The following is a 14064-nucleotide window of genomic DNA, read 5'->3' on the forward strand; positions in this document are numbered from 1 at the left end:
CTTACAACAAAAACTGGAACGATTTAAAAAGCAATAAAAAAAGTTTATTTTGCAAGCAAGAACTTGACAATGTAGATTCAATACAAAAATGTTAAAACAAACAAAAAAAAAACCTCATTTCATACAGTGTCAATCCTCAGAAGAAAAACTAAAACGGCTCCATCAAGAGATCTGCTGCTCCTTTTCCATCTTCAGGAACACTTTTTAGTTCCGTCTAAATTAAATGATATTTGAGGGGGGTTGGACCTTCTACTAGTGAAATCTTTTTTTTCTACCATGTGGCCCCAGAGCTAAAATGAGTTTGATCCTTCTGGGTTAATCAAAATTCCTCTTTAACATTCAAATACTACTGTTAGACTATTAGGGAAGCGTAGAAAATACTGTTATATGTCGGGGTTGGCTTTTCACAAAAGAAAATTATAAAGCGTCGTCACCACGGGGGTATGTTTTCATATAGAGCTCAACCATTCCCTCCAAATCGCATCCCACGTCGTTGTTTATGTTAAGAAGTGCCAGGCTCTTTGATTTGTCTCCATCCGGTGTGTTCTGCATGTACACCTTAAAGCGCTTGAACGCGACGTCAGAAGTAAAATCCAGAACCATGGTGGGCAGGACGCCCAGTAGCTTCAGGACGGCTAGCATGTTTGGGAAGAATTTGATGTCGGCCTGCTGCAGAGTTTCCTGCAAACTGCTGAGCAAAAGTTCCGGTTTGCCTTTTTTCTTCCATTTCACCCACCAGCAATGGAGCTCCGCGGCAAGGGAACTCGGGTTGGGAATGTCGTTCTTAAACACCAACATGTTTTCCTCTCCCGGCTGGTTGGACTTGTGGAGTTCCAGGACGATGGGGACGAGCGACAAGCATCGGAGGGCTTTGATGTGGTCGTCCGTGAAGAGCTCCTCCATCTCTTTGAGCACGTGGTTAACCACTGGAAGAGAAAGTTGCTCCTTGTAGTAATTCTCTGGTTTCACGCTCCCTGAGTCGGAGTGGCGCGTCCTCAAAAGCGAGCGGGGGAGTTCGACCGGGATCTCCATGCTAGTGGCGAGAGTGACCGCCTCTTCGGTCCAGAAATCGTGGTAGACCTCGATATTGTCGTGCACTTCCTTCAAAGAGTGCAAGACGGCGTTGACGCTAGAAGCGGCGAAATAAACGTCGCTCGCTTCACCTTCGATGTTCTTCCCAAAGGCTCTGATGAGCATCATGGTGTTCTTCAGCACCACCAGGGCCATGATGAACTCAAAGTCGGCCAGAGCTTTGGAGATCTCCAAAGCGTCGTAAGTGATCTGGTCGCTCCATCGCAAGTCCTCGTTGTCGTGCACGCTGTCCACGCAAAGCAGCAGAGCCTCCAGGAGCTCTATCGTCACCTCGAACGCATCGTTTCTTCGGGTCCAAGCGCTGCCGCAGGTCTCTTTCAGTTCTTTGATCTTCTCCTCTTTATTTGTATAGATGACGGAAATGGCGTGCTCCAGCTCCAGACGCAGGGCAGGCGACCGCTTGAAGAAAGATTCGATCTTCTGCAGCGTGCACGTGACGATTTGGACCCCCGACAAAGGCATCCCGTTGGCCAGCGTTATGTTCAAAGCTTGAGTGGGTCGAAACGTCAGCATGGCCGCCGGGTATTTCTCGGCGATTTTCGCAACAAACGCTTTGATTTTATTCGCGTGCGTTCGAGAGCACGAGTGGGCTTGGCCTCGACACTGATCCATGTTCAAGCCCCATCCGTTGACGATTTCGCCCAGAAGTTTGTCCGCGAAATCTTCCTCGTCCCCTTCGAAATACAAAAAGCCCACGAACTTCTCACGTTGGTAGTTGGATTCGTCGAGATAGCGCAAGAAGACGGGGAGGTGCCACTCGTCGGAAATCTTCACCAGGTCGTCGGTGATGATTGAGAAGAAGCCGTTTTTGTTGACTTCCTCGATGATTTTGGCGCGGATGCATCTCTCGCACACTTCGACGAGTTGCTGGAGTTGAAGCGAAGAGCGATCCGCTTCGTTCGTCTTCATCTCCTCGTCGCCGCAACTGGCGCGATATTCTAGCAGGGCTTCGAAATTGCTCGACTGAAGATCCTGTTTATTGTTATTGGTGACGGGGATGTTTTGCGCGCCTAACAATACGAGCGCTTCAAATAAAGACCTGAGATAGTCTTTGTAGGCATCTTCCTTTGGAGGGATCGCTGCCGTTTCGTCCTTGTCCACTTCCGCTTCGGACATTTTGATTTCTGCAAAGAAAAACAAATGAATAAATATCATCCTATGGAGAGTAATGATAATATTATTGTGTTTTTTTTTTAAATAAGGCGCAAACATGTACTAACTCTTTCTTTGCCCGGTCATTGAGTCTTCATCCTTGAAGGGAAATGATAAAATAAATACATTACGCAATTACTTACAGAATTTAACCCTTTCTTTAGCTTTCTCACCATCTTTCTCCCTTTTCTTTTTGTGTTACTTTTTTACTCACTCTTATGCTTCTCTCTTTTCTATTTCCTCCCTCGTTCTCCTATTTCTCTCACTTCCTTTTTTCTCTTTTACTCTCTTTCTTCAGCTTTCTTATTTTTTTTTCTCTTTTCTTTCTTTATTCTCTCTCCCTCTCTTTGTATTCTTTATCTCTCTTCTCTCTCTTCACTCCCTTTCTTTTTCATTCTCTCTCTTGTTCTCTTTTTTTATTCTTTCCTCCTCCCTCTCTTTCATTCAGTTTTTCCTTTTCTTCTCTGCTTCCCTTTTTATCTCCGACTCTTTCAATTTCTCTCTTCCTTGCTCTCGCGCTCTCTCTCTCGCGCTCTCTCTCTCTCTCTTTTTTTTTTTTCTTCTCTTTGATCAAGTAGTCCAGCCCCCATGTGGCCCCTGAGCTAAAATTAGTTTGACAACCCTGGTTTAAATGATCATAGCTTTTTTCTTTATAAAGTTACTAATACAAACCGTTTCTTTGCGCTTTACTTGAACATTTTGGACTTTGCAAGGATCATCAAAGATAGTTGGTATGGTGTCACATGTTATCGTTGTTATTGGATCATTCTGGAAAAAAAAACAACTTTAGTGATTAGAAATATTTTGTAATACAAAACTGCCTAACATAAACCATTAAAAGAATGGATATAAATTGTTTTGTTCATAGTGTCATTTAAGTCATTCGATGCCATAACGTATAATATGGTTACGGAAGCATTGTCCCTGAGTGCCAAAATGTAATATTATGTTTTACTTGTTTAAAAAAAATATTATAAAAGGGTTTGGGGCAGCTCATCAGTGTATACATCAAGCCTCTGGGAATTATCTCACTGTGACAAATCACCATTAGATTTGTATCTAATGCGGCTTTGATCAGAATTTGGTCCACACATTGAGAAAACCCAACTTCCTAGAGTTGCTTCTTATAGAAACAAGTATTTTCAAGAAATTAAGAAATGTTCAACTGTTGTTTACCGAACAATTGTAAAAGCTACAACCGTACTTTTTTCCTAATGAATGATGAGTGTTGAAGCTTTCCTTGGATATGTCATATGCCTACATAGCTACATAACTACATAAATTGTATATAGGTCTTCAAAAATAAGTAAAAAGGCAAAAATTGGCTTGCATTGGCTATCAAAATGAGAAAAAACGTCTGGCATAGAATGAGTTAAGAGTGCAATTTTAGGTTAAAACATTCTTTATTACCAATATAGAGCATTTGAAATGAAATTTAAATGTTATCAAATTGCTTCAAGTGACTCACGTTATCGTCAGACGTTTCAAAATGCTTGCCACAGAGTCGATAATATCTGAAGAGATGTTCTGGTGATTTGTCCAGAAGGTCTTCACGCTGGCAATTCTCCACCCACGTTTTACATCTGAAATGAGATGAGGTAAATTAGAAAAAAACCCATACCTAATTAATCTTCTACGCTCAAATACTGACCAAGTTTCCACCTTAATTTCTTTCAGTGCAATTGTAATAAAACCATTTTTTCTTTAATGGTTTTCGTATCTTCCCGACTACAGTAGTTTGAATTTGTCCTCTGTCGAGGACAGTTTTAAACCTAAGTAACTCACACCCAGTGCAACCAATCGTGTTAACTCTTTTTGTACTCTATAGATGCCATTCAGTTTTGTCCAATGATAAATTTGTAGGGATGGGGCTATGTTACCTTGACCGCACCATAGAAAAAAATGGCTTCCCTTCGTGCAAGCACTTTTTATGGTATGGGGAGAAGAAAGTGTTCAAAACTTTTTATCAAACACATTTGATTTGAAATGCTATTGGCATTTTATTTATTAGACTCTTATGAACACGTTAAAGTGTTGTTTCAGTTGTTTTAGGTGTATTTAAGCTAAGTCATGTTTAGTTGTATAGCCTTAATGACAAGAAGTCTCAAAGGCATGCACAGACCAACGACTATGGGCTAATAATTACACCATCCCCTGATTTAAAACCTACTTGAGGGCAAGGAAAAACTCAGAACCTCAGCATGGGAAAAAATGAAGAAACCTTTAGGAGGGACCGCAGATAAGGTAATCCCCCTTCCAGGATGACTGGGCCAAAATGGATGTAGCAATACAGAGACATCGTCAACATGAAACATTGGTCATTCATCAGCTATAGAATATATAATAAATTTTAAGCCTAGATTTTGACGGTTCCACTGAGTTTGTAGATCACAATGTTGGTATCAATAAAAATAAAGACAATTCTAATTCTAATGAATAAACTGCTCCAACAATAGCGTTAGATTTCCGTTTCTGTAAAAGTTTCCCACTTCTGGTTTTAAACAAGCACATGTTGTTTGCCTTTTTAAACATGTTGGAGTCGGCTTGTGTTTCACGCAAAAAAAAAATAAAAAAAAAATAGAGCACGCAATTATGTTGTCCCCAGTGTCTCTTTGTTGTCGCCTCCTCCTTAAAAATAGATTTTTCATAAAATATTGTGTACATTCAAATAATTTTTTTTGTCTCGTTAATTGCCCATTTCTCTATATTTGCGTTTTTTGGGTGTGGCTTGCTTGCCTAGTATTCAAGTGTTTAAAAAATGTTCTCTGTAGTGGAAATTTGAAGTTATTTTGTCCACTTTGCTCTTGTATCAGACCTTAAATGCAAGAATAAAAAAATGGCATAATCTGTAACCAGAAATCAGTTTTACAACTCCATCAAGCTCGTCATCAACCTTGATTTTTCAGATGAAGAAAATAAGTGATCTCTTGTGGAGAATCGGGCCCCATTTGAGCAAAGTAAAGCAAAGACATCTAAGTCTGGTTGAGAACAGGAAAATTGTGCATTGACGAGCAAATAGCTCATTTTACTGGTCAATGCCTAGAGCACCAGTATATTCTGGGTAAATCAAGCCCAACCGGACTAAAGGTATTTTTCTGGGCTGCACCAACTGGTCTAGTTTTGAATTGTGTGGTCTTCCAAGGCATGACAACTTTCACAGCTACAGGAGGATAAGGCATCGGGGAACAAGATGTTCTTTAATTGACAGGGTGTGTTCCCCAAGGCACCCACTTGTTCGTTGACAAGTACTTCACAACAATCAGCTTCCTTGAAACCTAGATGACAAAAGGAATGACAGCAACTGGAAACAAAAGCTTATAGGACTGCAAGATCACAGACAAAGAGCTCTTAAAAGAAAAAAAAGGAGGGTCAGCAGGACTGCCCGATTAACTGAAATCTAATCAACATTGCGATGTGACTTAGTGTGATTGTGTAATCGCATAATACCGCAGTTTTTTTCAAGGATTCATAAACAGCAAAGCTCCCCAGAGGAGGGTGCCCAAAACTATTATTGGACAATCAGCTTTGACTGTACAAGGCACTAAATCCTGGAACTGTTTATCACTAAACTAAAAGATAAGTCAAACTGGGTCCTTTTTAAACAGAAACTTGAAGACTTTTTAATCGGAGATCAGCTCTGTGACCACCTGTAGCCTCTGCAATTGTGCTGCTTTATAAAATTTGTATTTCATGTAGGTTTTTTTCTGTAAAATCCCTTCTGGGGACAAACATTGAGAATTAGCTTTGGCTAAAATGTTATATTATGTGCCATGAGCTTATGGAGCATACTTGTCCTTTTTAGAATAAACAAAACTTGAACTTCACCTCTTAATAGTCATGTATATTCTCTTAAAATCTCAATCCAAGACATACCCATAGTAAATAATAATAATAATAATAATTTCCTTGTATTGTCATTCTGTGTAACAATGTACACAGAACGAAATGTCGATTGCATCTGACCCGATGCAGCCGCAGCCAAGAGAGGGCGCCGCCGACCACTTTTTAAGTCTTAGGAATGACTCGGCCGGGGCGCGAACCCGAACCTCCCAGTCTCAAAGCGGGCGCCTTACCATCTAGGCTACTGAGCTGGTAGAATGCTGTTGTTGAACCGTTTGGAGAATCTGGAGAGTTTGGGACCCCTTTGAAAGCTAACACACTGAAGTTTTGTCCCTCCCGAACTAAAATAATCCCTGCAAATTCTACTAACATGAGCAAACTAATTTGGAACATACAGGAATAGTAGGCTTTTATTTCCACATAATTTTTTTTTGTTGCAATCACATGCAAGATTAGTGTAGCATGGGCATCTTAGCTAGACAACAGCTGGGACTAATGCATGAGGCCTTAGCTGGCCCCAGGTCAAATTTAATCACAATCTGAAGAAACCACCCATCTATCCCTTTTCTGCACCACTTAACCTCAGTAGGGTCGCAGGGGTGCTGGAGCCCATCCCAGCTATCTTCGGGCAGTGGGCAAGGGACACCCTGAACTGGTTGCCAGCCAGTCGCAGGGCAGACAACTCACTCGCTCATTCACACCTAGGAACTATTTAGACCAGCCAATTAATGTGACATGCATGTTTTTGGAATGTGGGAGGGAACCAGAGAGTCTGGAGGAAACCCACACAGGCACGGGAAGAACACGCAAACTCCGCACGGGGAAGCTACACGCTAACCACCCCCGAAAAAAACATTAGTATTTTGCACATTTTTCTAAGGGTATGTCTTCACATTTCCAAAGGTGGCCATTTGGAGACTCCAAGACCAGTGACTGGTGACATCATACAGACACGTCTTTGCTTTTCAACAGTCTGATGGCCCTGTCACTAGAATTAACCCTTGGATGCATAAGTAGGACCAAAAAATTACCTCATGGGTTATTTTTTCTTAAAAATCATTAAAAATAAAAAAATATGTAATACTGTCATTTTAGAAGTATTCCTCGTAAAACCTGTGTATGACAGTATGCCATTTAGTTCTGACTGTTGAATTTATGAATAATTTTTGGCAGGTGAAAATATATTGTAGTAGTGGAACTGAGCAAGCGTGTGGATAAGAGAGTACTCGGTTGGTTTGGATTCATGGAGAGAATGGATGAAGAGCGAATGTTGAAGAGCAGAAGTAAATGAAAGGAGACCAAGAGGAAGGCTCTGATTGACGTGGATGGATGGTGTTATGAGTGCACTGGAGGAAAGAGGTCTCAATGTATTGGAAGCTAGAGCTCTTGTTGGGGATAGGAATGAGTGGAGAGGTTATAATAGGATAGTGGGACGTTTGGATGCGTTCTAAGGGATGGGCAGGGCACATGTATGATGCGGCAGGGGTAAACCAGTGAAAGCTGTCGGGCCCTGCTGTTGAACAAAAGAGTGTGTTGTGTCACCCTGACCCGAATGGCCGCTTTCTTGTGTCCCGTTTCATCTGGAGGGACGAAAGCATGACCAACTTGGGTGCCGAGGTGCTTAACTTGTTTGGGTGTTTGGGCATTTTCTTTGTTTTTGTGTAGGTGTTAGTCTTGCTTTCGGTCACCCCTCTCGAGGGATATGACCAGGGTAGATGGATAGATAGAAAATATGTTGAGGTTTTCACTTAAATGACAAGAAATTATGTTATTTAAATATGTTGCGAACAGTAAACAAATCTATTATCTTTGCCATTGATTAAATGTCAAACAAATGTTTATGATTTTTTTAAGTTGAAAGGGTCAGGCAAATTGAAAATTGCTCTAACTTTTTATACTTAGCCTTTTAGATTTATTTTTAAAAATGACTTTAAAAATGATAAACTGATGATGAAAAGCCCCCTGCAATTTGCTTTTTGACATCACTGAACCGAAAAAAGAGCAAGATTATTCTCGGTTTTCATTGTTGTTGCAGTGCCTGCGTTAGCGAACAATTATCGTGCTTACCTTTGTGCGTCAAGCGGAAACCTGAAGAGTGAATAAGAGTCGGATTTGACACTAGAACAGTTTAGAGCGGCGCATTGATTCTGCATTATTGTATTATTGTTATTGTTAGCCCGCAAGTCAAAAGTTTAGCTAGCACTTCAAACTAGCCCGCATTTTTACCTAGCTCGTAGATATTTGTCGTTAAACTCTTACGTCATTTCCGTGTATGCCGCGACGTATGCGACCGTTTTCCGGCACACGGGTCTACTTCCGCACAGATTACACTGGAGCTAGCGTGCCTATGTGGCGGCTATATTGGTCGGGTCAACGTTCCGGTTAAGGCAATGCATGTACATTTTGAATAAATTATAACCTGCTCCTTTTACAGACAATTTTCATGCACGTCACTTATTTGTCAACGTCAACACGTGCTGGTATTATGAAAAATTAATTTGAAAATATAAAAACGGGGAAAGGCATTTTTGTTGTAAAATTTATTGCAACAAGAATTTATGAGCATTTATACAAATTACAAATAAATGCATTGACCTTTTAACACTTTATATGAAACTCGTTGAAAAATTATTTACGATTCAAAATTAGTGTTTCAAACTTGTGTAACCTTTTTCTAAAAAAATGTGTTATTTTTAGTTTGTACATAAAGGTTAACACATAACTATTTACATGCACACATAACCATATACCTGACCAAATATAGTTTATGTTAGAATATATATATATATATATATATATATATATATATATATATATATATATATATATATATATATATATATATATATATATATATATGTATATATATGTATATATATATATATATATATATATATATATATATATATATATATATATATATATATATATATATATATATATATATATATATATATATATATATATATATATATATATATATATATAAAACATCATGTTGTGAAAGGATAGTGGGATTGTGGACGCGTTCTAAAGGATGGGCTGGGCACCCGTATGATGCGGCAGGGGTAAACCAGTGAAAACTGTCGGGCCCTGCTGTTGAACAAAAGAATGTGTTGTGTCACCCTGACCCGAGTGACATGGCCTCTTTCTGGTGTCCTCTTTCATCTGGAGGGACGAAAGCATGACCAACTTATGTGCCGAGGTTCCTAACTTGTTTGGGTGTTTGGGCAATTGGGTTGGCCATGGTCCAAAAATATTTTTGTGTGTTTTCTGCTATTTTTTTCCCTTTTATTTTCTTTGTTATTGTATGTGTTTGTCTTGCTGTCGGTCACCCTTCTTAAAGGATATGACCAAGGTAGACGGATAGATAGATAGTTTTCCTTGGGTGGGCAGAGCGTCTCTGTTGGACCGCACTGACCACCCATGCCCCACCCCGGTAACGCCTCTGATAGCAGTATATAGATTTTTTTACCCACAAAAGTAAGTTCAAAATGTCTACCCACTTTTTAACGATTTTTTTTTGTTAATACTTTAAGTGTGATCAAAGTTCCCAATCTGCAAACGATATAATATATTAAAGCTCCAGTGTGTAATATTGGACCACTGGTTAGTCATGCACTGTCCAATGTGATCTAAAATCCGTGCCAAGAGCACAATGAAGCAGCAAGATGACAGACAAACATGGCAGCGACTACTTTCAGTGTAGCTGCGGTTGATGGTGGACGCATCAGGTTAGCACTGCTCGTTCTATGCGTTTATACTGTCATTGGCGTCAGTTTTAAGAGTATTGTTAATTATTAATTTTACAATTCTAAACATTTTAACATAGTTAGAAGTAAAGCAGCCGAGTCCTGCCATGGCCGGGCATTATACCGGCGGGCGGAGACGTAACTGCGTGAGATTCTTGCTCAAAGATGTTGTGGCAATTTCGAAGGGAATGTCAAGGACGGATTTTATTAACAAGTTTGTTGAAAAGATTCTGAAGTTTAAAAAGGAGGAGGTACATGCTGTCATAAAAATGACTTCTGGCAAAGGCTTTGATGTGGGTTTTGAAACGGCAGCTCTTTATCAAGAGTTTTGGAATCGCTTTGAGGGAGTGAGGTCCCAGTTTTCAGGATTTACAGTGGAGAAGCTGACTGATAATACTAACAAGATTGTCGTTGTTAAAATGTTTAGTGAAATGATCAGTGCTGATGACGTCTGTTATTGGTTGAGTAGATACTGCTCAGTAAAAGGCCAGGCTATGAAGGTGAGGTGTGAGAAAGGCTATTGGAATGGTGCCTGGAGGGTACCAGTCCAACTACGGCAAGATCCTCAGGGCTTTCAGGGACTGAAACAAATTCCGTCGACTATATTCCTGGGGCAAAACCGTGGCTTTATCCACTATCAAGGGCAACCGAAACTCTGTCGCAAATGTGGTGAGCATGGGCATCTGGCTGAGGTATGTGATCGAATTTTTTGTGGAAAGTGCAGAACAATTGGACATTCCTTTGAGGAATGTAGCAATAGCAGAAAATGCAATCTCTGTGGAGAAACGAATCACCTCTTTAGAAACTGCCCGAATTCGTTTGCTAACAAATTGAAAGCTAGGAAGGCAGTTAACAAAGACAACAAAGACAATGAAATGATGTCAGACAACATAGATAATGAAATGAATAAATGTCACAAAGACAATGAAGTGAATAAAGATAACAAAGACAATGAAATTAATAAAGTCATGGAAATACAAAATGAAAATGAACAATAAATTAATGAAGTTATAGAAATACCCAATGAAGATGAACAGGAAATGAATAAAGTTATGGAAATACCCAATGAAATTGATCAAGAAATGCACAAAGAAATTGGACAAGACAAACAAATTGAAAAAACAGATGTACCTACCAAAACCCCTGGAGCAGAGACCAGAGAATCAAAATTGAAACAGGAAGAACCTGGAAATTCTAATTCGATTTCTCATAAAATACCTGAATTTGGACATGACAAACGAATAGAAAAAGCAACTGCCACTCCGAAAACACATATTAATCAGGAAGGGCCTGGAAGAGAGTTCAAATTAGCAAATTTGTTTGCTACGCCATTGCAGGGATTTGGAGAAGACAAACAAATCGAAAAGGCGAATGACTCTCCAAAAACCCATACGGGCACTGGAAAGAGGAGTAAAAGTAAGACAAAATTGGGAGTGGTGAAAAAAACAGAAACAAAGATAAGAGATTTAGAAGAAAGCCGATTGCCGGTGAATAAGCCCACAAGGGAACTGTATGAAGTTGAGACGGAGGAAGTCGGGGAGGGAAAAAACCTGACCCTTAGTGGGCAAGGAAGTAAGAGACCCCTTGATAGGTCCTCTGGCTCACCCCCTAACCCAGAAAAAAGGGGAAGACCTGGAACCACAGACAGAGAGTCAGAGGGTCCCAGAGTTTTCCCCGGTGAGTCTCAAAATGAGGTACTACTCTTAAGTGATGTGTCTGACACAGGTGACACTCTCGATGATCTCGATGATCACCAAAGAATGGACTCAGATCCCCCAGTTTTGTCTAACTAGTTTAAATACTTTTACAACAATTATGAACATTACATTCTCTACTATCAATGTGAGAAGTGTGAGATCAAAGGTTAAGGCTCACAGTGTTTTATCGTTCTTAAAAACTATCAGAACGGATGTGTTTTTACTACAGGAATGCTGCATCCCCTTTCTAAAAAATTATAAACAGTGGGAAGAGATTTGGCCATATCCGTCATTATGGAGTGGCTCGAATGAAAACCGTAACGATGGGGTAGCCATTTTAATAAACAACCCTCAACTCATCATAAAGGGGAGTACTGTGATGAGAGACGGACGCGCAATCTTAGCAAGACTTTCTTATATAGGGAATGATTTTAACCTCATTAACATATACGGCCATGCCGACAGACAACTCAGGTACGAACTTTTAGAGGACATCCAGTCGCATATGCTAGGCCATCAACCACTAATCGTGGGAGGAGATTTTAATTGCATCTTAAGTAGGAAGGATAGAAAGAGGAATGATGAGGAGTTTAAAGTAGATAAAACATCAACTTTATTACAAGACATGTGCCGGACATTTAAACTGGTGGACTGTTTCAAATCCATACATCCAGGAGAGGAGGGCTTCACCTGGTTCAGTAGTGACAATGCCAGAGCCTCTCGAATAGACTACATATTTACGAGGGGTTTAGCACAGAGTGATGCAAGATTAATTCCAGTTTTTTTTCGGATCACTTGCTACTGTCCTGCTCTTTCTCATTTCCTTCAGGTATGACTGTTGGGAAGGGTTTGTGGAAGTTAAACTGCTCCCTGCTGGAGGATGAGGCTCTAGCCGCACAATACAGGGAGCTGTACAAAGACTGGCAGACCCTTCAAGACTCGTATGATTCACGAGCACAATGGTGGGAAATGACAAAGAAACGAACACAGACCTTTTTTAAAAATGCAGGGAAAAACAAGAAACTCAAAGAGATGAAACGCATGTCGGGACTACAAAGAAGACTCCAACGCTATTTCATCCTAACAGAAAAGGGGATGGACTTTAATGATGAAATCAAAGAGACCAAACAAGAACTAAACGCTTTGGCGGAAATAAAGAGCAAAGGCATCATAATAAGAAGCAGAGAAAGAGAAATAGAAGAAGGGGAAAAATGTACACGCTACTTTTTTAAAAAAATTATGGGCAAAAATGAGGGGATTTTTAAACTTCAAAACGAAAACGGGCAAATAACAAAGGAAAGTAGTGAAATAACCAGATTGGTCGAAGACTACTACAAAAAATTATTTGAAAAGAAAGAAACATATGAGAATGAAATGGGGCATGTATTAGATCATATTTCAAGATCAGTGCGTCAAGACCCCTTTTTAACATCGGACTTTACCCAAGACCAACTGAATGATTGCATAAAGACTATGAAAAAAGGCAAATCACCCGGGGAGGACGGACTCAACCTCGAATTTTACCGGACTTTTTGGGATATTTTAGCACCAGATCTGTTAACTGTTTTTAACGAATTTTCCAGTCGAGACCATATGCCAGACAGTTTCAGAATCGGGATAGTTACTCTATTGCACAAAAAAGGAGACAAAATTGACTTAAAAAACTGGCGACCCATAACGCTTTTAAACGTGGACTGTAAAATTTTCAGCAAGCTTCTAGCAACACGAATGTCTGTTGTCTTGGGAGACTTGGTTGATCCAGACCAAACCTGTGCCATTGTGGGAAGGAAGATCAGCGACAGTCTCATGCTGATCCGTGACACCATTTGTTATGCAAGAGACAGAAACATGCGACTAGCGGTCCTAAACCTAGACTTTGAAAAAGCCTTTGATCGAGTCTCGCACCAATACCTCTTCAGGGTATTGCAAAAATGTGGTTTTCCCCAAAAATACATCAATTGGGTAGGACTGCTATACCGAGACATCTACAGCAAATTCATGATTAACGGGAATTTATCGGAAGCAATCGAGATCAACTGCGGTGTACGTCAAGGTTGCCCTATGTCTTCCCTTCTCTATGTTCTTTGCATTGAACCTTTGGCACAAATGTTAAGAAAAGATAGATTTGTCGAAGGCATCAATATCCCAGGAAGTGGGGGACAAATTACCAAGTGTGTTTTGTACATGGATGATTTTAATATTTTGTGTACTGACCGCGCATCTGTTGAAAGAGCCCTTGACTTGACTGACCTGTTTGGGAGGGCGTCTGGGTCAAGGCTAAATAGAGAAAAATCACAAGTGAAGTTTTATGGAATGTGGAAAGAGACAGAAAAGGCAGGACTCCCGCTGACGGTGTTAAAGACAGACCAGAAAATCCTAGGGATAAAATTCAATGCGGATGGAGGAGGCGAGACCAACTGGGATGACGTGACAAGGAAAGTTAAGCAAAAACTTGTTTTTTGGTCACTAAGAAAACTGACAATAGAGGGGAAGGTCCTAATCATCAAAGCGATCATCCTCCCAATGCTTTT

The 14064-nt window shown here is 40.1% G+C and overlaps 1 protein-coding gene across 2 annotated transcripts; it reads right to left on the minus strand.

Moving 5' to 3' along the window:
• Window positions 1-22: 22 nt before the first annotated feature.
• LOC148349345 (52 kDa repressor of the inhibitor of the protein kinase-like) lies at window positions 23-8322 on the minus strand. Of its 2 annotated transcripts, XM_088321016.1 has the most exons (5): window positions 8152-8322; window positions 3713-3827; window positions 2917-3012; window positions 2313-2343; window positions 23-2216 (listed from the first exon to the last, which is right to left on the minus strand). In XM_088321016.1, exons 1-5 carry the CDS (start codon window positions 8235-8237, stop codon window positions 418-420), a joined length of 2127 nt encoding a protein of 708 aa, XP_088177142.1. In that variant the 5' UTR covers window positions 8238-8322; the 3' UTR covers window positions 23-417. The 2 variants fall into 2 exon arrangements, with proteins under 2 accessions (XP_088177142.1, XP_088177143.1); XM_088321017.1 differs by lacking the exons at window positions 2313-2343; window positions 8152-8322 and having other exon boundaries at window positions 3713-3753.
• Window positions 8323-14064: the final 5742 nt, after the last annotated feature.

This window comes from Urocampus carinirostris, chromosome 17, assembly GCF_059441175.1.
Source record: "Urocampus carinirostris isolate Australia breed hairy pipefish chromosome 17, RoL_Ucar_1.0, whole genome shotgun sequence".
NCBI lineage: Eukaryota > Metazoa > Chordata > Actinopteri > Syngnathiformes > Syngnathidae > Urocampus > Urocampus carinirostris.